This window comes from Wickerhamomyces ciferrii, contig 00040 (assembly GCF_000313485.1).
Source record: "Wickerhamomyces ciferrii WGS project CAIF00000000 data, strain NRRL Y-1031 F-60-10, contig 00040, whole genome shotgun sequence".
NCBI lineage: Eukaryota > Fungi > Ascomycota > Saccharomycetes > Phaffomycetales > Wickerhamomycetaceae > Hansenula > Hansenula ciferrii.
Window position 1 is genome coordinate 57701 of NW_011887700.1, and position 25763 is coordinate 83463.

At 32.7% G+C, this 25763-nt stretch overlaps 12 protein-coding genes across 12 annotated transcripts; 7 read left to right on the plus strand and 5 right to left on the minus strand.

The window, feature by feature from the left end:
- Positions 1–88: 88 nt before the first annotated feature.
- On the minus strand, positions 89–4150 carry TRM3 (tRNA (guanosine(18)-2'-O)-methyltransferase; the record flags this gene model as incomplete). Its single annotated transcript, XM_011277514.1, has 1 exon — positions 89–4150. One exon carries the CDS (start codon positions 4148–4150, stop codon positions 89–91), a length of 4062 nt encoding a protein of 1353 aa, XP_011275816.1.
- Positions 4151–4382: 232 nt separating this feature from the next.
- ATG20 (Atg20p) lies at positions 4383–6068 on the plus strand (the record flags this gene model as incomplete). Its single annotated transcript, XM_011277515.1, has 1 exon — positions 4383–6068. The coding sequence occupies one exon, from the start codon at positions 4383–4385 to the stop codon at positions 6066–6068; it is 1686 nt and encodes a 561-aa protein (XP_011275817.1).
- Positions 6069–6650: 582 nt separating this feature from the next.
- Positions 6651–9371, plus strand: CYK3 (Cyk3p; the record flags this gene model as incomplete). The annotated part of the gene is made up of 1 exon (XM_011277516.1): positions 6651–9371. The coding sequence occupies one exon, from the start codon at positions 6651–6653 to the stop codon at positions 9369–9371; it is 2721 nt and encodes a 906-aa protein (XP_011275818.1).
- Positions 9372–9699: 328 nt separating this feature from the next.
- Positions 9700–11841, plus strand: NUP84 (Nup84p; the record flags this gene model as incomplete). Its single annotated transcript, XM_011277517.1, has 1 exon — positions 9700–11841. The coding sequence occupies one exon, from the start codon at positions 9700–9702 to the stop codon at positions 11839–11841; it is 2142 nt and encodes a 713-aa protein (XP_011275819.1).
- A 123-nt stretch (positions 11842–11964) lies between these two features.
- Positions 11965–13221, minus strand: RPN6 (proteasome regulatory particle lid subunit RPN6; the record flags this gene model as incomplete). Its single annotated transcript, XM_011277518.1, has 1 exon — positions 11965–13221. One exon carries the CDS (start codon positions 13219–13221, stop codon positions 11965–11967), a length of 1257 nt encoding a protein of 418 aa, XP_011275820.1.
- Positions 13222–13584: 363 nt separating this feature from the next.
- BN7_1824 (FG-nucleoporin ASM4) lies at positions 13585–14967 on the plus strand (the record flags this gene model as incomplete). Its single annotated transcript, XM_011277519.1, has 1 exon — positions 13585–14967. The coding sequence occupies one exon, from the start codon at positions 13585–13587 to the stop codon at positions 14965–14967; it is 1383 nt and encodes a 460-aa protein (XP_011275821.1).
- Positions 14968–15154: 187 nt separating this feature from the next.
- NUR1 (Nur1p) lies at positions 15155–16186 on the minus strand (the record flags this gene model as incomplete). The annotated part of the gene is made up of 1 exon (XM_011277520.1): positions 15155–16186. One exon carries the CDS (start codon positions 16184–16186, stop codon positions 15155–15157), a length of 1032 nt encoding a protein of 343 aa, XP_011275822.1.
- Positions 16187–16359: 173 nt separating this feature from the next.
- RIM13 (Rim13p) lies at positions 16360–18492 on the minus strand (the record flags this gene model as incomplete). Its single annotated transcript, XM_011277521.1, has 1 exon — positions 16360–18492. The coding sequence occupies one exon, from the start codon at positions 18490–18492 to the stop codon at positions 16360–16362; it is 2133 nt and encodes a 710-aa protein (XP_011275823.1).
- Positions 18493–18845: 353 nt separating this feature from the next.
- RAM1 (protein farnesyltransferase) lies at positions 18846–20153 on the plus strand (the record flags this gene model as incomplete). Its single annotated transcript, XM_011277522.1, has 1 exon — positions 18846–20153. The coding sequence occupies one exon, from the start codon at positions 18846–18848 to the stop codon at positions 20151–20153; it is 1308 nt and encodes a 435-aa protein (XP_011275824.1).
- Positions 20154–20441: 288 nt separating this feature from the next.
- Positions 20442–21983, plus strand: UBX3 (clathrin-mediated endocytosis regulator UBX3; the record flags this gene model as incomplete). Its single annotated transcript, XM_011277523.1, has 1 exon — positions 20442–21983. The coding sequence occupies one exon, from the start codon at positions 20442–20444 to the stop codon at positions 21981–21983; it is 1542 nt and encodes a 513-aa protein (XP_011275825.1).
- Positions 21984–22113: 130 nt separating this feature from the next.
- On the minus strand, positions 22114–22572 carry SRP14 (RNA-binding signal recognition particle subunit SRP14; the record flags this gene model as incomplete). The annotated part of the gene is made up of 2 exons (XM_011277524.1): positions 22114–22478; positions 22560–22572. The coding sequence occupies 2 exons, from the start codon at positions 22570–22572 to the stop codon at positions 22114–22116; spliced, it is 378 nt and encodes a 125-aa protein (XP_011275826.1).
- Positions 22573–23551: 979 nt separating this feature from the next.
- On the plus strand, positions 23552–25051 carry BN7_1830 (STE20 family serine/threonine-protein kinase; the record flags this gene model as incomplete). The annotated part of the gene is made up of 1 exon (XM_011277525.1): positions 23552–25051. The coding sequence occupies one exon, from the start codon at positions 23552–23554 to the stop codon at positions 25049–25051; it is 1500 nt and encodes a 499-aa protein (XP_011275827.1).
- Positions 25052–25763: the final 712 nt, after the last annotated feature.

Sequence of the window (25763 nt, forward strand, 5' to 3'; positions counted from 1 at the left end):
CAGTGAACGATAACTAATAATCTACAATGAACCCATCTATTTAATTTGTGATCTATTAAAGGATATAATACAGCATGTCTATCTATGTCTATTGTGACTTAGCAAACTGTGAGGATGAGTAGGCGTGTACGATAACAGCAGTGGCAGTTTGGATATTCATGGAGCGGATAACACCGACTTGTCTAATTTCAATACAATAATCGAGTTCTGCAAGAAGTTCACCAGGAATACCTTCAGCTTCTTTTCCTAAAAGGATAACTGACTTTGCTGGAAATTCAGTATCTTTACCTAGAACTTGACTTTGATCAGTTTGTTCAAGCCCAATCAAAGTATATCCTTCTCTCTTCTTTTCTTTCATAAACTGTGGGATATCCTCAATTTTAACTTCAGTGATGGGCATATGGTAATCTGCTGTGACAGCAACATTTTTGAATTGAGGATGCTTTTTAACTCTTAGATCATCAACAGTCATTAAACCAGCACCAAGAACATCACATAAACGACAAATACCACCCAAATTTGGAGGTTTATCAACAAGAGAACTTATAACGATCAATTCACTTCTTTTAACTTTTTTAGATGTTTGATCAATATCTGTAACTGATTCCCAAACACCACTCTTTGTTTGTAAAGGAGAACTTGAGTTAATTTTAGTTTCAGTCAACTCTTCTTGTGATTCTTTCCATACTGAACCAGAATCTTCACCAATTGGTACACCATACGTATCAAACCCAAGATATTTGGTAAATTCCAACTGAGAAATTGTGTCGACTTTTCTTGGTGAAGTTTTTGATAATACACCACCAAAAATTGAAACTAAGTTGAAATCTTCTTGAGCATCCCAAATCAATGCATCACCGCTTCTATATTGTCCAGTTACTTCTGATTTTTTAGCTTCAGCGTATAAAGCTTCTAGGACATCATGAACGGGTAGTTTAATCTCTCTATTCTGTAATGCTGGAAATAGAGATAATATAAGTGAGTTTGAAAAATGTCTAATCAACGGTTTATTTGAAGTACAATTTGGAATCAAATATTGGGTGAACTCATCAAAGTATGAAGCACTCTCTGGAGGTGATAATCTTTGAGCTGTCATAAACGCAATACGTTCAGCTGATGTGACTAAAGCAGGCTTTGATTGATCTTTAAAATAATCAAATAATTGGGACTTGTTTGAACCATTCTTAATCATATCTAAACTGACAATCCATTCAATGTACGTACGAACTAAAGGACTTGATTCTGTGACAAGAGCTGGGAGTAAATGTTCGGCGACATTGCTTGATAGCGTTGATTTATCAATTTTCTGTGAAATCAGAAGTAATAATGAAAATACCAAGACTCTTTGACGTTCTTCGGTACCGTTTTCCTTCTTATTAGGAACTAAAAGACCGTATTTCTTGTTCTCTAAAACTTCAGTGAAAAAGTCATCAAGAAATGATGGTGAACTCTTTAACAACAATTTGATTATATTAATTCTTGTACTGACTTCTTCATCACCAAAAACGTCTTTATAAAGATCACCATGAAGTTTTAACTCATTATCATAAATCTTAGCGAGAACAATTTTCAATTTGAACAAATTACTTTCATCTTGGACTAGCGTGAAGCTCTTCAAAATCAATTCAATTAACCACGCACATTGATTAAATTCCACAGCATATCCCTTCTGGAAATTTACAAGCTTTGAGGTTAAGGTTGGTAAAAACGATCTTCTTGTGAACGCTTGATCAACAACTTCCAATCCAATACGGTGTAATATTTTAGCATTATATTCATTGTTAATTGAATCTTGTAAAAGCTTCTCATCAAATAATGTTTCAATAAATTTTAAATGCATTTGTTTTTGGTTCAAAACTAATCTTTCAGCTGTCATTTGATCCCAGATAGTTTCCAAGATCTCAATACCTGTGATTAGATCAAAATCATAATTTTTGAATAAATATTGTAAGATGTTACAAGTTGAAATTGTAGTTTGGTATGCTGAGCTTGTTGCTTGTTGATTTAATAATGTCAATACTTGCTCAACTTGAGACTCTGATAATGGTGTCATTTTTAAATACGCTAATAATAAATCAAAATAGTTTCCTAATATAACATCTTTGGTTTTGTAATCTTGTCTAGAGTTGTTCAATTTTTCATACCACTCAATTAAGGAATTGAAATCAACAACTGTTAAATCTGAAATATTTGAACCCTTAACATATACACCAACAAAAAATTTGAATTTCTCAACGTCAAAATGATCCTTTAAGCTAGCATATAGAGCCGATAAATCTAAATTTTTCCAACTATTTCTGAAAATTTTCATATCTATCAAAGCTGTAGAATTATTATAAGTCTGTTTTGTATTTTTGATCAATCCTGTTAATAACAAGCTATATCTGATACTAAAATCATGTAAATGTTCAACTTTGGAGAAAACCAGTTCAATTAAGAACTCATCTGTTATGGTATAAATATCCAACAAGTGGAAGCAAATAATTTGATATTCAAGCTCTTGATCTGTAGGATCAATGTTAAGTGACCCATCGTTGAAAGTAGAAACATAATCAATGAATAAATCTGAATACTCAGCGAAAAGTTCATAACCGTTATATTGCACAAATTTAGTCAACGAGTTCAATAGTAATGGAATATCAGGTTTAATGTGGTTCAATAATTTCAAATGAATAGTTTGAATTGAGGTTTCAAAAACCTCATCCTCTGAAGTCGATTCAAATAATCGAATAATTTTAAAAACATGTTTTTGAGTAAAAATATTTTTACCTTTAAGGCCTCTTAGTAAACCATATGAGATATAGAACCTTGCAGGTGCAAAAGTTGATCTAAGGTCCAATAATAGATCAAGTAACAATGTAACAGTTTCTTCAAATTTAGTTTCTGATGTTTTTAGACTCTTCAACAGATTCTCGATAAAATCTCTTAATTTGATACCATATTCACAAGTTAGGGATTGATCAACCTTATTAACTTGAAAATGAGGAGCTTCAGCAGCGTACTTCAAAAACACAGAAGTCAAATACTCATGAGAATAAATAGACAATTGATCAGCAGGAGTGGAGTACATGATATTCAAAGCAAATTTTCTAACAGATTCCATTGAACCTTTGAAAGCAGTTGATAATAGCACCATACCCCAACTTGGTTTGACATATGAATCTGGCGTTAGAAGTTGAATGATATCATTTTTAGCAGCTTCAGCTTGGTTCAAGGCAGTATCGATACCTATTATTTCAAAAATGGTACTATATCTTTTCCATTCATCTAAAATAGCACCGGAGTTTTGTTGATTATACTTGACAAAATCATTATCAATTTCGGTATCTATTTGTTGAATTGATAATTTCAATATTGACAGGGAATATTTTCTATGATCATGCACAGAGCTACCTAGTCCTTTTTGAATATATAGCCAGTAATCATTTGAAATTAATTTGCTTTGGAACACATCAGATTTAAACTTTTTATTTGAGATGTTCAACAGATACCTTAACCAAAGGATATAACCATTCGTAGTTTGAACCTTATCAGAATTTACCAACAATGGAAGCACATCCCATAAGAAGCCTTCAATATTGCTTAGCGATTCTGATCTCCATCTGAGTATTTTTGAACAAATTATTGAAATACGTGAATCTTCACTACCTAAAAGTAAAACGATCAATTTATCAAGATGTGATAAGATACCACTAACTTCTAATGAATATAGTTGCTCAACTTTTGTTAAAATAGATTCTAGTGACTGCTCTTGTTCATTATTCATTATCTCTTTGACAGGGTCCGTAAAGTTTTGTTTATAAAGATCAATAGATTTGGTGTCAAATAAATAGTTCAGTCTATCATTGACTATAGACTGGATTAGCTGGAGTGTCCATTCAAGAATCAATTCGGAGACAGTTGGCAACGCTTTCAATACTTTAAATATGGCTGAATCTTCACCGTTTGATTCAGGTGCCAAAATAGCCTCTTTAGCAACTTGAACAATTTTGGGAGAAATTTGTATCAAAGCATCTTCATTGATTAATCCGATAACCTCATGGAGCGCATTGATGGCTTCTTTTGACTCCAAATTCTGGGATATATTCACAGCCAACCTGTTCCGCTGTTCATCATCAAGATACTTTGCCAATGTGATAGATCCTTGCATCGTCCACTGGTTATCTGGCCTTGTGTATTGAATAGTCAACTCCAATATTCTTCATCACCAAAATCTTAACAATTTTTTTTATGTTGAAGCACTGCATTTCAAAACGGAAGTGGTTACGCAGTCACTGTTCCGATGAGATTGATTATTATCAAAATGAAACGCTGATTGTTTCAAAAGGGGCTTTAAAGCACTGCTTAACAACCATCAATTGCACAGAATCCACAAAAAAAACATGTCACTTGAAGAAGAGGACAATAGCCCATTTGCACAATCCACAATCCAAGATGACGAGTTCATTGACCTGCCATTAGAAGAAGACGAGGAGGAAGAAACCAGCGTGAAGAATGATGCCACCGAGCAAAAATCGTCTTCAAGTGCTCCTGTTAACAGCGATATCCCAGATTCACCAACTACATTGTCAACCGCTAGTCAACCACCAACAGCAAATAACTATAATACTGGTACACAAGCTTATAATCCAGATCTGTATTCATCAACTTCGCAATTGGCATTCAAAGATAAAGAATCGTTGAATATTGAAATTATCGATGCTGGTAAAAGTCGAGAAGGTCATAGCAGAGGATATATCGTTTATACAATCAAGGTCAATGGCGCCCTAGTGAGAAGAAGATATAGTGAATTTGAAAGTTTGAGAACAAAATTGACGAAGCTATTTCCTACATTGATTATACCACCAATTCCTGAAAAGCATAAGATTACTAAATATGCAACTGCACCTACTAAAGCTAAAGAGGATTCACATATAATTGAACACAGAAGAAGAATGCTCTCTGTTTTCTTGAAAAGGCTATTGGAAATAGACCAGGTGCGTGAAAGTCAAGTATATCACAGCTTTTTAGATCCAAATGCAAATTGGCCAGAAGTTTTATCATCCCCACCCATATCCACTATTCCTAAAAATATATTACAAGCTGATCCTTTTGACCCTGCTAATTCATCAGCTGCACATTCATATCTTCCTATCCCTTCAAGCACTGTTATTGTGGTTAAAGAAACAGCAGATGATGCACATTTTAATCAAGTTGAAGCTAATGCTAAAGAATATGAATCAGTTATCTCAAATGGTATCGATAGAATAAATAAGAAAGTTGTCAAACATATAAATGATGTCTCAAATGAGTTTTCAGAAGCCGGGGCTGCTTTTAATGCTTTCAGTCTTGAAGAAACAGGGAAATTAGCAAATATCTTAGAGAAAATTGGTCAAGTTCATGATAATTCATATTTATCAACTGAAACATTAGTAAATACTTTGAATTTTGAATTTACTGAACCATTAGGAGAATCTGTACATTTCGCTAGTGTTGTGAAGGATATCATCAAATTTAGACAGCAAAAATCACTACAATTGGACATTACAGCGCGTACGCTCAAACATAAATACAATCAATTGAATTTGTTACAGAGAACTGAAGAAGAATCTAGAAGAATTGATGAAGCTTTGAATGCTGAGAGTGGTAAGACAGGGAAAATAAATTTTGATCGGAAACAAGCTGAAAGAGAAGCTCATAATAAAGCAGCATCAAATGCTGGGTTAAGTCAAAGCTCAATGATAACACCATTGGAACACAAGAAAACATCAATGTTCAAAATACCTGGTATTTCCAAAATAAGTAGTGCAATTAAAGAAGCCATAGAACCAGACCCAGAAGTCACACGTCATAATAATTATACCAAAACCAAGGATGATATAAATCAATTAAGACAGACAGTTGAGGCTGCTGAGAATGATTTGAAGAAGGTAACAGAATCTGTCCATAGTGAATTGGAGAGGTTTCAAATACAAAAGGAAGAAGATTTGAAGAAAATGATATTGGCTTATAGCAGTAGTATTTTGGACTGGTCAAGGAAAAACTTGGAATTTTGGGAAGAGGCTAAAGCTGAAGTAGATAAGGTATAATTTAACAGCTCTTTCACTCATTTAGGAGATATTGAGAACAAACTTTGATCAAATCATTAATATAATAAAATCACAAAGGTACCTTTTTCCAATTTGTAGTTTAAAATTGTAATTCTTTCGTTACCATGGCGATTTGATACTTTTCATCTCTCGATACTCGAATTTTAAGGCTTATAAGAGTGCATGTTACTCTTGGAGGGACGACCAAAATTGGGAAAGTAGCAGCTATGAACTAACAGTACAGGTCAGAGCTTCTTACATAAACCAACAGTTTCAAGTTTCAATTTCTCTTCAGATCACAATAATTCTATATATAAGTAGCCAGGGTTCGCTGACGTAACAAATATTGACAATTTACCCCTTTGGGTCCTGAAGCGTGGCGTTACCATATCTCGAATCTCTGTTTACTCTTCGCTTTAGAACCAAATCTCATCTCAGTTCAGAAGCCTAAAAAAGTTAATTGCAGAAAGAAAGTTTCATTTGTGCTCGTTGGTTTATTATCTCTCTCTTATAAAGTCTTGATATACAATCAGAAAGGTATTAATATAACTTGTGAATACGGAAAGATCAAAGGCACAAGTTATGACTGTACCAAACCCGCCGTTTAGAGTCAAGACAATATATTCATGGAGTGGTGTCGAAGAAGATGATTTAGGCTTCATAGAAGGTGACACTATTGAGGTTGATAGCTTAGGGGATGGTAATTGGTGGCATGGGAAGCTTAAGAGAAACAAGATGACTGGTAACTTCCCTTCCAATTATGTTGAAGTTATCAAATCAGATCTTCAACCTTTTAGTCCATCAACTAGAGATAATAGTCGAGCTGGTACAGCATCACTAGAAAGTTCTCCAACAAGGGTTGCAAATAGCAGTATGACAGCACACCAATCACCTAGAAGTGCTTCAAAAACAGCTTCACCATTTGCTAGTCCTAGTGCTAAAGCTTCAATGATGAAAAACAATGGAAGAAATAAACCTGTACCCATGATTAATCAAGAAGAAGATGATGATATGCAATTCAGTTTCCAATCTTCAAGAAATTACTATAGTCCATCTGCTGGAATCCCAAACCAATATAATCCACAAAGCCCATATCGTCATGAAATAGCTCAGCAACAGCAACCCCCATATCCAACGCAGGTTTTACCTACTTCATATTCTGTACCTGTTGGTTTAGAGCAACCTCAACAACAACAGCACATACATCAACAGAGATATAATCAAAGAATGCCACAAACCCAGTCATCAACTAATCTGCATCATACACCAAGTCCTAGAAGAGTTCAAGAGTATTCATCATCTTCTGCAGCTCCACCACCTCCACCACCTCAACATTATGTGCCCGTCAAATCTCAATCAACTCAAAACTTAAAATCATTTGATCCATTTGCACCACAAAATCCATATAATGCTAATGACTATTCAAATAGAAAATCAGTGCTATTGAAACAAGCTACACAAAACAAATTAAGAGATTCGCAAAACTCTGAATTCATTGCACCTTATGATCCAGAAAGTTTAAACCAATCTAAATCTACAGCTTCTCAATCATCAAACGTCTTCAGCTATTCAAATGGATCATATTTTTCAAATTCTTCAAATTCACATAATAGCTCATATGCATTGAGTGATTTCAGTGCTACAAGTGCAGGAAGTTTTGCAAGACATAGGTATGAGGATCAGTTGAAACAAAAAGAAAACCTACAATCAAGTGGATCTGGTAATCATTTATTAGTTGAAGAGAAAAAATTAAAAAAACCAACAGGTATTTTCAAAAAAATGTTCACAGCTAAAGATGCTCCCCCATTACCAGTTATGGATGATTTAACTAGAGGTGTTGGTGAAATGAATACGGAAGACAAAGAGATAAATTCATGGATTGAACTTAAAGTTGATTTGAATAGAGCAAACTCTCTTGGAGCCAAAGAGCGTCAATTAAGAGAAAAAAGAGTCAGGGAAAATGAAGGTTATATCATTTTTGAACCTCATAAACAATTATCAACAATCAATAACAACGAGGTATTTCAAACTGGTCAAAAATTTGATTTACATGCATTTAGTTTGAAACATGTTGATCATTATGTCGGGAATTTACAAATAAGGTCAACCGTATTATCCCCAGAAGCTTTCATAACTAATGAATTGGGATTAAAATATACTAGTAAATTGGAATATTTAAGAGCTCTTTTTGTGTTCTGTACACAACATTTTACAATAGTTAATAGCTCATATAATGATGAACCTTATATACCAAATGTTGAAATGATTTTCAAGCAAAGAGGCTCAGATACTTATGGTATGGCATTTTTATTTAAAAGTTTAGCAGATGCTATGGGTTTGAACTGTGATATTGTACCAGGATCTCTGAAGACTCCACAGTCCATAGTGAAACATTATTGGAATGCTGTTGTCATTAATGGAGAATGGAGATTCATTGATGTATCCATGGGTAATTTAACAAATCCAGTTTATGAAATTTTACCAAATTTACCAGATGAACCAAATGAGAGCTTTTATTTTTTAACAGAGCCATTGGATTCAATATATACACATATTCCAGATGCGTTTGAAGATCAACATATCGTCCCTCCAATTGACCAAATGGTTGCGTTAGCATTACCACCATGTTTCCCTGCCTTCTTCAAGAACGGTCTGAAGATTCATAAATTCAGTAATGCATTGACCAGATTGAATGATTATGAGATTTTTGAAATTGATTTAAAAATTCCTAAAGATATTGAAGTAAATGCAACAGTTCAAACAAAGTTATCATCAACTCCAACTTTAGCTCAAGTTTACTGGAAACATAATGATCGTTTTTGTAAAATCAAAGGTCATTTAAGTGATAATCAACATACGGGATTTGTTAATATATTTTCAGGCTTGAAAGGTACTCAAAAATCAATTCAAAATGTTCACCCATTATCAATGGTCATTCCAATTGTTCATGAAGGTGAGTATAGACCATTAGAATTTGTCACCAGATATCCAACAGTTCCAGCACAACTGAATGATTTGTACATTAAGCAACCACAAAATAGAAACTTATCATGTAAAGGTGAATATGTTTTCAGTCTTTCTCAATTCCCATCAATGGGATTATCAACTTCAACAGCAAGAACTAAAATAGCACTGCAGTCTCCTTCAGGGAAAATTATCAAATTCAATAAGAAGGATCAAAGTACACCATTTGGACTATGGGAATTACCAGTCAAATGTAATGAAATCGGTACTTGGAGAGGTTTAGTTTCTGTTGATAATGGTTCAAGTTTATGTGTCTTTGCTGAATGGCTCTGTCACTAAAATCAACTCTCAATAATACAAAATCACATGCATTAAAACATTCATAGTCATTTTTATACAATAATTAATAGTAAGTTATCTTTAATAAAGTCGTTAATGTCTAATAAAATAATATCATTTGCTTAATATTCCAAAATTAATTGTAGTTTCCTATGTTGTTTATTCCGAATGCGGTATACTTCCAAATCCGGAGCTTGATTATATAATACTTTCCAATTTTTTGTTATGTTTATAAAATCAAATTCAAACATAGAAGTCGATCTGAATCTTTGAACTGATTCCTATTAAAAACATCAACTGTTTTGTTACCTGGTGTTTTATTCGGAGAATGTCTTCTGATATTGAGGGCTCTCATGCCTCTGAGCTTCAGGATCCAGTTATTTTAGCCAAATTTGCTGATACATTGAAGGATTTCAAACAAAACAATACTAAAGATGTTTTTGATATTGTTAAAGAATATAGATCAATAGCTGCTTCAAAAGCTTACGAGGTAGCATCAGATGAAGATTCGAAAGTGGAATATCAAAATTGGGAATTAGAAGCTAAACTTTGGCATCTTGTTGATTTGTTGATTAGTTATCGTAATTCTGAAAAAGCTGAAATGGTACCAACATATACATTCAGTTCCAATATTGTTCATGAAAAAAACTTCTATACAGAAAGTGATAAATTAGGTGAAATATGGTTACTTATATTATGGATACAAGAAGGTGCATTAGAGCCTGAAAGACCGAATTTGTCAACTTCAAAGTGGCTAAATACACAATTGTCCAATACACTAGAGAATTTAGATAGTGATGCTTCGTTACGTCTTAATAAACCAATCAATCCAAAAGATCAAGAAGAAGATACTGTGTTTTTCAAGTATGTGTTTGAATTAATGCTTGCAGGAAGATTTGATGAAGCACAAGCTGAATGCACAAGAACAAATAATTGGACTTTAAGAATGATATTGGCAGGATTGAATGAATTTTTAGACCCTGTTGTTGATAAACAAATGAGTGAATTAGACGAAAAAACACAAGGTATCAAAAGAAAAGCTCTTTGGAGAAGAACTGTATATTTACTTTCTAAAAACGAAGGGCTTAATGAATATGAACGAGCAATTTATGGATATTTAATTGGTGACTTAAGTCCATTGAAGTTAACAAATACTTGGGATTCACAACTTTTGGTTTATTTGAATCACATTTTAACAAGTGAAATTGAAAGCACATTAATTGATAATGGTAAAATTAATAATGAAGATTTAATTTTAACAATCCCAAGAAGTGAGTTATCGGTTCAAGATGTTTTAAATTCTGTATCACAAAGATTAAAAGATGAAAGTGAACATCCATTACGTGTCCTTATAGCTTCAGTAATATCAAACAAAATAAGTCCAATCATTCACTCATCATTAAGTCTTGTTGGAAGTGTTATGCTGGGTATTGAAGAATCAAATGAAATTTTTTCAGAGCCATATGCTTTAAGAGTTGTGACACATTTAGCAATCTTCATTTCATTATTACATCCAGATGCAGTTAGTAATGAGGATAAATTCAAATTATTGACTACATATATATTAATTCTTAGATTATATGAACAATATGAATTAATTCCGATTTATATTTCATTTTTAACCGAAACTGAAGCAAGAGATGTTTATTCATTATTTTTAATTGATTTGTTTGATCCAGAAGAAAGATCTAACCAGTTAAAATTAAGCAGACAATACAATTTACCATTAGAAAATATCTTAAAGAGAACCGTGGAAAGAGTTTTCAGCACTACAGAAGAACACTATCAAATCAATTCAGGTGTGACTTTACAAGAAACGGATGAAATTGATAACAAATTGATCAGAGGTGTTGAATGGTTCATTGAAGCTAAGATGTATTCTGATGCTATTCATGCAAGTATTTCACTATTTAGAAGATTTCTCTTAACAGGTAGAACAAAGGCAGCTGAAGAATTCGCATCGAGAAATCCATTACCACAACTGTTGAAAAATTATGATGTTGAACAATATGGTGTTCTTGCTGATGAAACAGTTTCAGATAATGAAAGAAATGAATTATTACAGTATGATGCATTAATTAGAGGTCTTTCAAGTATAAATGCTTTTGCTAATAGACCTAAAGTTAATGGTCCAATCGCTAATATTGAATATATCAACACAATTGTACAACAATTACATTCATTAATTGAGTCATTATTTCTGGAATTATCATATACTGATTATGAAACCCAAATCATTCAAGAATTACGTTCTTTATATATACCATATTTGATTATTCAATTGCACAACATTTACGTTGATGGTAGAAAATATAGAAACTCATATCTTAAAGATGCATTAGATTTGGTTAATGTTGTTGCAAGTGAAAGTTCTAAATTTTATACATTATTTCAAAATTGTGGTAGATTGCAGGAGTATTTGAAACTTATTGCTGATTGTGCTGCATTGGCTGCTGATGATGGTTATTAATTCATATGATTAGTGGCACAACGTGTATAATAAGGAAAAAATGAAATCTACAATGTATAATTGAATTTCTCATTGTTTTTAAAATATTCATCATTAATTTTATACAACTCTACGAAATCCAACTTAGTTTAAAGTTGCAGCTTTTTCATAAAGTAATTCCACCACATTTGACATATGGTTAATTAATTCTAAACTTGAATCATAAGTGGCGTCAACTTTTGGTTTATCATAAATATATAACCAACCATTACCTTGATCTAAAACACCATAAAATACTTCATCTAAAATCATTTGACTTAATTTACCTTCAACTTGTTTTATATCAAGACCGATCATTTTAGATATATGGTTAACTTCAACAACAGAAAATGGTTCAATTAATTTAACTAAATTTTGTTCTAATAATTGATCATATAAAGCATTGAAATGTGATTTAATTATTGGATCTGAAGACAATTCTTTACCATAAACAACTAAAGCTTGCTCAAATTCTTTCAAAGATCTGTTATCATAAGCTTGGGAGATAGCTTTCATAGCATCAATTTCCTTTGAAACATATTTTGATGCATATTTTGATGTCATTATTTGCTTAACATCATTAATTAAATTCAACATGATTTTGGATAATAGCATATATTTTAATACTTTGATTGAATTTTTTTCATCATCTTGAGTATTATAACTTTCGAAAGCTTCGTAAAAGTATGAATAAGCTGTTTTGTAATCTTTATCTTCAGCATGAAGGATACCACTCATGTTATCCAATTCAGCTTGAGTTAATGTTGGACAATAAATTGCATTAGCGGATGTTCTTGCAGAAGTTAAGGCTGCTCTTGCTTTGGCCAAATTTCTTAATGAGTGATATACTTTAGCTTCTAATAATTGAACTTCAACTAATGATGGTTTATCATCTAATTTTTTGAATTCTCTTAGTAATGCGTTAATGATGGCTAATGCGGCTTGATATTCTTGTTTTTTTTCATAATGAACATTAGCTAATCTTAAGCGTAATGATTGGTTCAAAAATGATCTTTTTTCTTTAACAGACCATTCGATTGAATCTTTTAATGCAGCTATTTGAGCTTCTGTTGAATTTGGAATTTTGTCATATAAATCAATCAAATAACGAATAGTTTTGGCAGCTTTGGATTTAGCAAAACTACTTATAACAGATCTTGCTTCTGGGATGAAATTGGTTAATTTTTCAATTGCCTGTTCATCTTTGTATAAATTACCAAGTTCAAATATAGCAGTTTCTTGATTTGAGAAATCATGTGTAGTTGGTTTAGATTGAATGATTTGTTGATACAATTGTTCAGCTTTCACTTCGTTACCTTGCTTAACAGCTGCTCTGGCATCTTCTAAAGTTGGGACAGTCATCCTATGTGCTCTTGTGATTTAAGAATTCAATTGACCTCTTGGTTGTCTAGTTCCACAATGTTAGATTCCAATATTTGCCATCAAGATCTTTTGATTTCAATGGCCACCAAAAATCAACAAATCACTTTTCGCGAAAGTCTTGTGATTATTTGCAAAACGTATTCGCGGCAGCGCGCGACAAATTTTAGTAACCCGGCGTTTACAGATCCTTTTCAGATTTCGATTATGTCATTGCTGAGTCAGGAGTTTTTTTGTTTTGATTTGAACTCTTACTGAAATAAGACTTGATGAGCTGCTCTCCATAAACAAAGCAATTGATTAAGCTGTCTCTTGAGGATCTTTGAAGAATTGTGGTTGAAGTAAATGTCATCAGCATTTGGGAACAGAGGCTCAGACCAATCCTATTCTAAGGATTTGTTTGGTAGCTCTTATCAGAATAATTTTGATATTTTCAAAAATCAAGATAATCAACAATCAAGATTCTCATCTTTAAAAGCTCGTACTTTGGATTCTGCAGATAGATCTAGTGATGATATCAATAACAGCGCCAATACAAGCACATCACAAGCATACTCACCAAATAGAAGAATTCCATCTCGTAATCAATCTTTTGATTTGAGCTTTGATTCACCAAACCCTTCTTTAGCTGTGATTAACCAAAAGACAAATGCTGCTCAACAACAAACCCAACCTCTCTGGTTCAATAATCCAAGAAGAAGGGCCATCCCGTCACATGCAGTGAAAAGAGAAACCATTAGTGATATTGATAATGAATCAACTTCTTTCTTAAATAAAAACAAACAGAGCTCAAATTCAAATCCAGGTTTTAAAACTTTAACTTTTGGTACTAGAAGAAACACTGCTCAATTAGCTCATGTTCAAGCATTTTCAGATGAGTTACCACCTTCAAGAACAATTTCTGATTTGAAAAGAGATGATTTATCAGAGGGTCATCTGTCATTTGCAAATGATACAACTAATGGTAACGCAAGTTTGATTTCAAATAATCATAACGCTTTCAAAGATTCAAACAAAAGCATTTCACTGAGTAATAGTGGGACACCATTGAAATATTCACAAAATTTCTTACCTTCACATCTAAGTGATTCTGCATTTTCAACGCCTTCAAAATCTTTAGATAGTCCACAAGCAATAAGTTCAAGCCCTTTAAGAACTGATTCTGAATCAGCTGTTTTGGTTTTCGGTTACCCCGAATCCATCGCTAACTCAGTTATTAAACATTTTGCTAAATTTGGTAAAATCTTAGAAGATTTTGAAGTCACAAGAGTTGATCCTTTGTTTACACAACAAAAAACCAAAACTTATCCAATTTATACTGGTGATGGTTGGGTTAAATTGACATATGATAATAAGGCATCTGCTATGAGAGCTCTGGAAGAAAGTGGTACCGTTTTCCATGGTTCAATGATTGGCTGTGTTCCATATTCCAAACAAGCTATTGAAAATATAGCATCAATCTCAATTAATAATAATGATAATATTGGTGAAAGTGATCTTGTTCAACAGAAACAGAACACAATGCAAGTTGATGGATTACCAAACTATTCGAACAACCTACAACAAAGAATTCAAGCTAAGAATGATGATCAAATCTTTGTTAAACCTACAACAAAAGATACAAAAGGCATTTATTCTAAAAGAAGAGAAATCAAACCTGATGGAAATGACAATCTTAACATTCTAAGTAAAGTTAGTAATTGGTTCTTTGGCTGGGAAGATCTTTAATTTATATTTGAATTTGCTTGATCACTTACATTCTACAAACTGATAAACTAATAAAAATTGTAATTTTAGCATGCATGGTAAGTAATAATCATATACTTAGAAATGTATATAACATCATAATAGATGATATAAGAAAAAAAAAACAATGCAAATTTATCTGTAGCAGTATCATAATCAAGAACAAAGTCTAATTAAATGGATGAGATTTTCTAGATAATGGTGAAGGATGATATGATGAATACCTATTATTACCCTTTGGTGTAAAAATTGATTTTCTCAATGGTGTACCCTTTTTAACTGGTGTAAATTCACCTTGGTGGAATGCTTCGACAGATTCTCTCCCTTTATAATCATGAGTTTTGAACAATTTCTCAGTTCTACCTGGAGAATAATATTCAATTGAATTTTGATCATATGGACCATTTGTAGCATCAATTGCAACTTCTCTTCTTGCAACTGATAATTTTGGATTGACATACTTTCTTTGATATTCATCAAATGTTTCTTGGTATAAAATTTGCTTGTCTTCAATCAATACTAGAAACCCTTTGATTATGACAAAATATAATATGACTGACGTACTGAATACAAAGATGAGATTCTTGAAAGCGGATTGTGTAAGATATAAATATAACAAATTAAAAGGTGGAAATGAGACAAATAAGTAAGTTGAGAATTTGGATGGATTCCAAATATTCAATTCCCAATATGAATCAACTTCTGGTTCATCATCCTTCTTCCAAAACAAAACAGTATCCCAAAGTGTTTTAACTTTGATATCTCTTGAAACTTTGCGAGCACTAGATGTGTTTGGTGGTGTAGATTTATTGAATATAGCATATTGTTTTGTACTGCTCAAAAAATAAATTGTATTGAATAGATTGATGGAAATTATTATAAATTGAAGAGTTGAAATGATCTTTGGACCTATTGTTGATTGGCTTGAGTTTCTGAAATATATAGAGTCTTGTAATAATTTTTTATCAAAATCAAAGTATTGGGGCTTCTTTTCATCAACTTGATTATCTTGCCATAGTCTCACAAGAAAGTATACGGTGGTCAATATGAACCCTGATGGTAACGCTATTGTTTTCGAGTATGAATCCCAATCAATCAGTTCTCTCTGTTCATTAAGCGCCAATAATAGATCAAAAGGATATGATTTCAATTTTTTAAACAAGCTTTGCTTCCTGACAATTCTTCCCCTAGTATTAGCCATATTTTTCAGCTCTATTGACGAATAGTTTACACGTTTTTGAGATTGGGGTTTCTAATATGAATTAAATCATAAAGATCCTACAAATATTTATTATGCATTCAAAATTATTTGTTTACATTTCAAAATTTCATAAATCCGACTCATAACCAGTCGGAAGTAGAACAATAGGCATATTAGGTTAAAACTTCAAGTTTATAATCAGATCCTATCTCCACTAAGACCTCATCTTTACCAGCCTCAAATCTTTCAATTAGCAATATAACAGACTCATCGCCCATCAAGACCTCATTTTGTAGCCAAATCCCAAACAACGAGTCATTAAATTCAGTATTAATATCTATGGGTCTACCATCTGCATAAAATAAACTTGCACGAATTTTTGGCCTGTAACTCGAATATAAATTATCTGTCCATATATGAAAATTTGCCGTTGTTTTCCATTTAGTACTAAATCTCAACTTGAATCTATTTTTATTATTCCATTCAAATTTGAAAGATTTTGTGAAGAGCCCAAGTGAAGTTGATATTTTATTGATTTGAAAATCAGAATCAGAATTCACAATTAATTTGAAAGAAGCCAGTATATCCGGATCATAAGTAGAGACAACAATCTTGTATTTGATTCCACTTTTCAAAGATATTGAGCTTACTACTGATCCTGGTTGATATTTTTCATTAATTAATGACTTTTTCTGTGTGAATGGTTTATCATCAATCCAATACAATTGAAAATTCAACAAGACATCTTCTTTGGAATAAAGTCCAAAAGTGATATTAACATCATTTGGCTGTTGGGGGATATGCAATTCATATTGTGGATTCTTGATATAGCTTTGATGTGACCAATTTCCACCACACGACTCCACTGTCCATTCACCTTCAATGGTTTTAGCAAATGGTAAAAGTACTTTCGCTTTAGTTATGGAAGCTTCATAGGTTGAGTATGAGTGAATTGTGAAGTTTTGAGTCTGTCTAGCATCATTAGAGACAACTATAGTAGCACATTGACCAGCTTCCAGCTTGAACTTTGATAGATGAAATCCACTGTTATTAGCTGAATTGAACGCTAAAGATTTCCCCTTTGAAATGAGCTTCTCACCTTGACTTTGGTAGACAAATGTATTTATAGAAGATTCTTGGTACCCAAGATGCTTTTCAACTAAAATCCAAATTTCATTGAGTTTAGTAGAATCATTTTTAACAGAAAATTGTGGGTAATTGTAGAGAATATTCTCACCAAAAGTCCACACAAAATTCATCTTTGAATGAAGGAAATTTATTGGATTCCAATTGATGTAAAGAGTTTCGAAATGCTCAAAGATTTCGGTAAACTTAATGGACGTTATAGTTCTTTCCCATGGATTTTTAAGTACCACCGAGCCCGTTTCCTCTACCAGTTCAAGTACAGAGTAATCATGATTTGGATGAAATTCTTCTGTAAATTCACCAGTCCCTAACGACAGTACCAGTTCATTCTGTTGAAAATGTGTGTAAAGGCTCTCCCATGCGTCCCTCAAATTCACACGTTGATTTGCATTAATGAAATCTGGAATCCATCCAGAAACCATATATGTATCAATACTTGCATTTGAACCTTTGGCTTCATACCCATGACCTTGAACTTTAAGATATGCTTTTTCAATTAACGCAGCCCATAATAGATTTTCATTGCTCCATGACTTAATATATAAACATTCCCCGTTAAGTTTGGGTAGCTTATCACCAACTTCAACCAGCCTCTTACATCCATTGAAATGCAGCTTTACACCATGCCTCCTTGATGAGAATCTGGGTATTATTGTATCCAATAACTCTTGCGCATTATTTTTTGATAAGGAAATTATGGAAGCAACAAATGAACAATCTTGTAGATAATCCTGAAACCAATGGTCTGTTCCCTGGAGTGTCCAATCAGCATGATCTCCAATTGATTCCCATCCAATCAATTTTTTCTGCTGTTCAATTGAAAGATGTAATTTATCATCAAGATCCACTGTCTCCACATATTGAAATTGTTCGTTCAAAGGGGGATAAAACCCGCCATTAACCACAGAACCTAGCCAGGATAGTCTTTCATCAAAGCTTAGAAGTCTCTCCTTCGATGTGATACCCTTATGCAATTCAATGGCCTCAAAGCATAACGATTTAACCAACGCTATATCCGCAGGGTCTGATTTCAAAACAACATTGAGTATATTAACAGCTTCAAGTACTGTCTTCTTTGCCTTAGTTTGGTCCCCTAGAGAGTATTGATATTTCGCTTTTTCAATAAGCCGAAGCGAACTAGCAATCTCGTTCAATGACATTCCTTACCTGGAGCAGATCCCCCCAACAAATGTCTTTGAACGATTAAACGTTTAAACACTTCCAATATTTCAACATAAACTCCTAATTTGAAGTACCCTCGTATTTTTGACAGAAATTTTCCAGATTTGCAAAATCCATTCGCGAAAAAACTCATCTTGAAGAATTTCCCGATTTGATCCTAACAAAAGGTCGTAAAACAATACCTCATCTTAGGAAGAATCGAACATTTGTTGCGTTTAAGTCCATGGGATGTGTGTCACTAATTAAGTTTAGATTTTGAGGTTACGATAAGAATTGAAACAGTAGCAGTAGATCAAAAATTGGATATACGTATATATATATATAAGGTAAAATGTCATCTGCTTCAGATTTAGCAAAAGCTCAATATTTATTGAAGCTACTGGGAAAACGAAGGGTTCAAGTAACAACAGAGATTGAAGAGGATAGTTCACAATTTGATTTGATGATAGATATGACTGAAAACGGTACAAATTTTGAAGAAGAGCTACTTACAGCAACAACTGAAGAACAAAAAAGAACTGAAGATACTGTGAAGGGAATTTATGATGATTTAATTGAAGAAGGTAGAGTGCCACATTTACTCAAAGATAAACATGAGAAATATTTAAATGCTGCACTAGGTCAATTACCACCTGCCTTCAAGGGACTTGATGCTTCGCAGCCTTGGATTTATTATTGGGTTATAAACTCCATGAAATTATTACAATTGGAAGTATCACAAGATGTTAAAGATCAAACAGCTCGCAAACTTTTAGGTTTACAGCATAAAGATGGTGGGTTAGGTGGTGGTGTTGGTCAAATAGGACATGCTGCTGCTACGTACGCGGGAACTTTAGCTTTGACCTTATTAGAAGATGAGGAAACTTGGAATAAGATTAATCGTGATCAGTTGTATAAATGGCTATTATCTATCAAACAAGATGATGGTTCTTTTGTCATGCATCTTGGTGGTGAAAAGGATACAAGAGCTGTTTATTGTGCCTTGGTTATTGCTAGTCTTTTTGATCTTTTAACTCCAGAGCTAACCAAAGGTACAGCCGAATGGCTTGCTAAATGTCAAACGTATGAAGGTGGTTTTGGTGGTGTACCATATGATGAAGCACATGGTGGTTATACTTTCTGTGGTGCAGCCGCTCTTGTAATACTAGGTAAAGATGTATTCACAAAGACAATTAATGTTGAAAAATTGGTTAAATGGACAGTTGTTAGACAGTTAAGACTTGAAGGTGGATTCTCAGGTCGTTCAAATAAATTAGTTGATGGATGCTATAGTTTCTGGGTTGGTGGACTAATACCCATCTTTGATATCTTCTTAGATCATGAAACAGCTTCAAGAGCAGGATTACAAAACTATATATTAGGTTGTTGTCAAAATGAGCAAATGGGTGGATTAAGAGATAAACCTGGGAAATATCCTGATTTTTATCATACAAATTATGTTCTTCTTGGATTAACAGTGGTACAAAACAAATTCAAATCTGATGATTTTACGCCTTATACCATATCTAGTGAACCAAGTGATCATTCAGTTGTTTCAGTGGAAGGTTGTGATAAATTAGATACCATCAATCCAATATTTGGTCTTCCTAAAGGTTACGCTGAAAGATTTCACTCCTTTTTCGCCACAAAAACAAAATAATGAAAAGTATGACATTGTATATAACAAACTGATAAATTTAATGACTAATACATATTGATAATAATAAATAACAATTTGTAGAACTGAAAAATCTATACAAAATGGTATCTTAATGAATATTTTATGGGGTGTAGTATTTTCGCGACCTCCATAATAATGATCAGGCAAAAAAGCACAATTTTGAGCATTCTACAAAAGATAAAAAACTAATTGAAGCCACTTTAACTTAGTGTGTTGCAGCTTTAAGAAGTGGAAATACTCAGCTCTCAGCTTTGAATCAACTAGGCGATGGATACTTTGACACGCGAAGAGGAAGATACGGTGCATCAATTCATCTCAATAACGAATTATCCTGGAGAACCATACACAGCTATCCACTATCTTCAAGAAACTGATTGGGAACTAGAAAGAGCCATCATTCATTATTTTGAAAACACTCCAGAGGCAAACGAAACACTGAATACAAACGCCAGAAGAACAACACAGCAACCAGTCAATACGGAAGTTCCAGAGCCAGATACCAATATGGATTCAAGTACATCATCATTCCCATTAAACATACTAGAGAGTTTGAGAAGAAGGTTAGACAATCTCAGATTACAAGGATCATATATACCGCTGTCTAATGATGATCACGGTGCATCATCAAGGGGATTTCTCTCGTTGAATTCAAAAGATAAATTGGTTTATGTTACACAATTGGCTTTATATATACCAGTGCTGGCACTGTATAAGATATCAGCTATTGTTCTATACACCATCACCACAGCATTCCCATTTGTCAAACGTATCACTGATAGGTATTCACTTAATAGACATAGTTCAAGATCAGAACCAAAGGGAATAGATCCAAGTCATATTGCAAGAAATTTCATCTCAGATTTTAATAATTTTTATCCAAATAATAATAAGATTGATTTTTTTGAAGGTGGTTATACGTCAGCTCTATATATCGCCAAAAGAGATGCAAGGTTCCTATTGGTTTATTTACATAGTGAAGAGCATGATGAAAGTGAAAAATTTATAAATCAAACTTTATTAAGTGAAGATTTCATTAATTTCATTGATCAACATAATATATTGATTTGGGGTGGTAATGTACGTGAAAGTGAATCGTATCAAGTTAGTAATGCTTTAGGAGTTACTAAATATCCATTTCTGGGACTATTAGCCTTAAAAACCTCTACAACAGAAACTCCAGAAGGTACAACAACTTCTGCACCAACTTTGAATGTTGTTGCTAAAGTTCAAGGTTTTGTACCAACAGATAAATTAGTTGATAAATTATCAAGTCAAATTGAAAGATTGGAACCAACACTTGTAACAATCAGAGCTGAAAGGCAACAAGAGGAATTGGCTCGTGTCATAAGAGAACAACAAGATCAAGCTTATCAAACATCATTACAAAGAGATCGTCAAAAACAAGAAGAAAAAAGACAAAAACGGTTATTAGCCCAAAATAAGGAACAATGGTTGAAATGGAGATTATCAACTTTGAAACCAGAAGTTGAATCATCTAAGAAAAACGAATATGCAAGAATAGCAATTAGATTATCAAATGGTGAAAGGTTAATGAGAAGATTTGATAAAAATTTACCAATTGAAGAAATTTATGCATATGTTGAGTTGAAAGAAAAAGGTTTATTAGATGGATTAATTAGTGGTGGCACCAATATATCAAAGCCTGAAGGATTTGTATATAAGTTTGATTTCAATTTAATTTCACCAATGCCTAGAGCTGAACTGTCACCATCGTTGGATGTTTTAATTAAAGATGAACCAGTAGTATGGCCAAATGGTAATTTGATAGTGGAGTATAATGAATCATAATTGGGATAATTTTATTAGTTTATTGTTTGTTGTCTAAATTGAGTCAAATCATACGTTAATATTTATTTTTCTTTTGTTCAAAAGTCATTAAAATTATTGTAGTTATTATACATATTGAAAAACCAATTCATTATTTAGCACTCTTCTTCCTTTTCTTACTTTTGTCTTTCTTTTTCAATCCAGTAGCACCAGATTTAATAACTTGGGTATACTCTTTCCAAAATTTACTTAAATTTTCATTATCAACTTTTGTTGAAATTTTTACCTTTTTAGACTTATCACTATTACCATCAGTTATTCTTATAAGAATTGGATAATTTTTGGTACTTCTAGTTATATTTGAGTTTGATAAGGCAGGAGTAGATTCACTGAATTGTGATATTTCATTTTGTGCATCTTTTGGACCATTGACTTCGTCAGCTTCTGTGTATCTTTTCTGTGTAAGGTATACTGATGATCTTTTATCATGAGATTTTTCAAAAATCTCAGCAGCAGCTTTTAGAAACTAAAATAATGTTAGTGTTTGAAATTTTCTCAAATACTTATGATCAGATATTCTGCTTACCTCAGTATTACTCAGTAGTGCCATTTTGTATAGATGTTTTTGGCAAAAAACCTTGTGTAAATAACCTCCAAGTCTCTCGTTCGTCACCAAATTATCATTACCATGTTGAAAAGTGATCAAAATATTCGCGAATATGACAATTCTCTGTCAGATATTATGTAATGTGCTTGTACATTATTCCGATGAATTCGGATTTATGTGTACGACTGTTTTTAAAATTCATGGAGGATTTACGTCGCCATCAAGTTTTAACCATCACAAATCACAGCTGTTTGGTCTGAACTTTGAAGTTGGAAATATCAAATGTGTCTTGAGTTATAATGCGATACCACACCAAGATACATCCCTGCTCCCAAACGTCATTACTTTGAAAGGTTTACCCCTGGTTTTGTCCCTCAAAGCCTGGGTTAAAAATTCAGAGGATAGTTGTTGTTTACCTATTTCCACATTGAGAATATGCCAAAGGCTTCGACTCATGTATGGAAGCAAAAATAACAACAATCACACGGTAAATACGTATGTGGGTAATTATTGATGCCAGATCGAATTTAGGTCTAGCTGGTTTATTTTGAATTTTTCAGTCGATGTTCCCCTTTTGGTTACATGAAACAAATTGTAAAATTTGAATTACAAAAGATCATTACACTTTCTTCAATATTTCTTTGTTATCAAGAACCTTGTTATATTTAAGGTCTCAAACCCCAGCCATCTCATATACCACAACTTATCAGCAATCACAGATAAGATATCACAAATATTATAGTCATTGATCCTTGTTCAGATCAGATCATAGACATCAACTCAAGGCATCTATAAATAGTTGTTCAATTCTATAATAGTCACATCATTCAACTGGTTTCAAAAGGATATTAGAGCATTTATTTTAATTATAAACCCATTACAATCTTCCATTTATTCGCTCATTTGTGTTTTATATTAATCTTTACAATATATAAAAACTCATTATAACAAAAAGAGCCATAAACAACAATAACATGTCAAGATGAGATATCTGAGTGAAAATCAATTTGAAGTCTATGAAGAAATAGGTAAAGGAGGATTTGGAACAGTTTATAAAGGTCTTGATAAAGTTACAAAACAACCAGTTGCTATCAAGCAGGTTGATTTAGAAAGTACAGATGATATAGACTCACTTCAAAAAGAAATTCGAATCTTGAGTCAATGTAAATTATCACAAATCACACAATATCATGGATGTTTTGTTAAAGGTTATAAACTTTGGATAATTATGGAGTTACTAGATGGTGGATCTTGTTCAGATATGCTGGTTGCAGGACCATTAAAAGAAAAATATATTGCTGTATTATTAAAAGAAGTCTTGATTGCATTAGATTACCTACACAATAATGGTAAAATTCATCGTGATATAAAAGCTGCAAATATTTTGTTGAATTGTAAAGGAGAAGTTAAAGTTGCAGATTTTGGTGTTTCAACTCAATTATCAAATAATTTATCAAGACGTAATACATTTGTTGGCTCTCCTTATTGGATGTCACCTGAAGTTATCCTTGAAGAGGAATACAATTCAAAAGCAGATATTTGGTCTTTAGGTATAACGGCTATAGAATTGGTAACTGGTAAACCACCACTACATAATATCCATCCAATGAAGGCAATTTTTAAAATTCCTGAATTGGATCCACCTATTTTGAAAGGAAATGAATATTCAAATGAATTTAAACAATTCATTGAATTATGTTTACAAAAAAGTTCACAAAATAGACCAAGTGCTAAAAGACTTTTGAAATCAAAATTTATTCAAAACGCTGGAAAAAATTATATTGTTGGTGATTTGATCAAGAGAAGACATGTATGGGATATACAACATGGTGGTGATAAAGTTAAAAAGACACAATATGTACCAACAATTGAAGACAAGCAAAATCTTCAACAAAATACTGTCATTCAATTTGATTTTGAAAGTGATGATGATGATTCGATGAATGATTCAATGGCTAAATCTATGAATACATCAAATGTTGTTATTACAAAGAATTCTCCATTAGGTTATCAAGGTAATAGTGTTTTAAAAAGGAATATTGGTGCATTGAAACAAAATGATAATATCTTGAATACAAACTCTTCAAAATTAAGTAATGAATCAAATTTCAGTACAATTAAGTATAGACGCCAGGATGATTCATCAATCAGTAAACCAGGTGAAGAAGTTGTTAATGTTTTCAAATCAACAGTATCTAAATTAGAAACTAAAGTTGACCTTCCATCTAATCAATTAAATAAATTGAATCAAATTAGCTCATTACTTTCAGAACTAAGTGAAGAGAATGATGATCTAGTCTTCAATGTTTATAAGCAATTCCAATCTAAGGCATCAAGATCTGAAACTATCCAAACCAGATTAGGATATAACAATGCTATGAACTCGCAACAAAACCAACAACATTCACAACATCAAAAACCAAGAAAATCTGAATCTGAAAAACTCTTATTGAAAAGATGGGCTGACCAATACTTTGCTTAGTCTCAAACAAATTTACACACATACAATTAACTACTTATGATCAATTATAACGCTGCATAAACCACATTCACTTATTTTTATAAACATATTGAGACACTTATGGAATATTTACTTTTTTATATAGGGGGAATTTATTAAAGGGAAACTTTTTTGCATAGCATGAATACAATTATTAGGATATATAGCATACTTTTATGGCATTATTTAACAATACACACGTGAAGCTGGATTGATAAGAATCGTAGATCCTTGACTGTTGACTTGACTGCTCTTCAAGAGATTTGATAGTTCGGGTTTTTTGTGTAGTTATTTGGTGTGATTTTGATATGCGATGAGCTTACATCACGAAACTCGGAAAGTGTGGGATGTGGGATAATAAACAAAGTTCAACAGCTCATTTGACCACAACAAACAGCCTCTGTGACTCTTTTAACAGTATGAATATGTTCCTGTTAAAAACCCACGGTTCTTCCTCGGAAAGTAACGCAAAAACTGAATTTTTGAGCTCTTTTACTCCATGAAAAGTCTCTCAGTGGCTCAAATAAAATCTTCTCGTTGTGGTTCTTAACATGAGTATGAGCACCACGTTCTTAAAAAGTATCAACAAATAGAAAACAGAAAACGTTGCAAATATTCAAATGGTGTCAACGGATAATTGTTGTATAAAAAGTAACTCAGGGGTATATAAACTGCAAAAAGACCCTGTTAAATT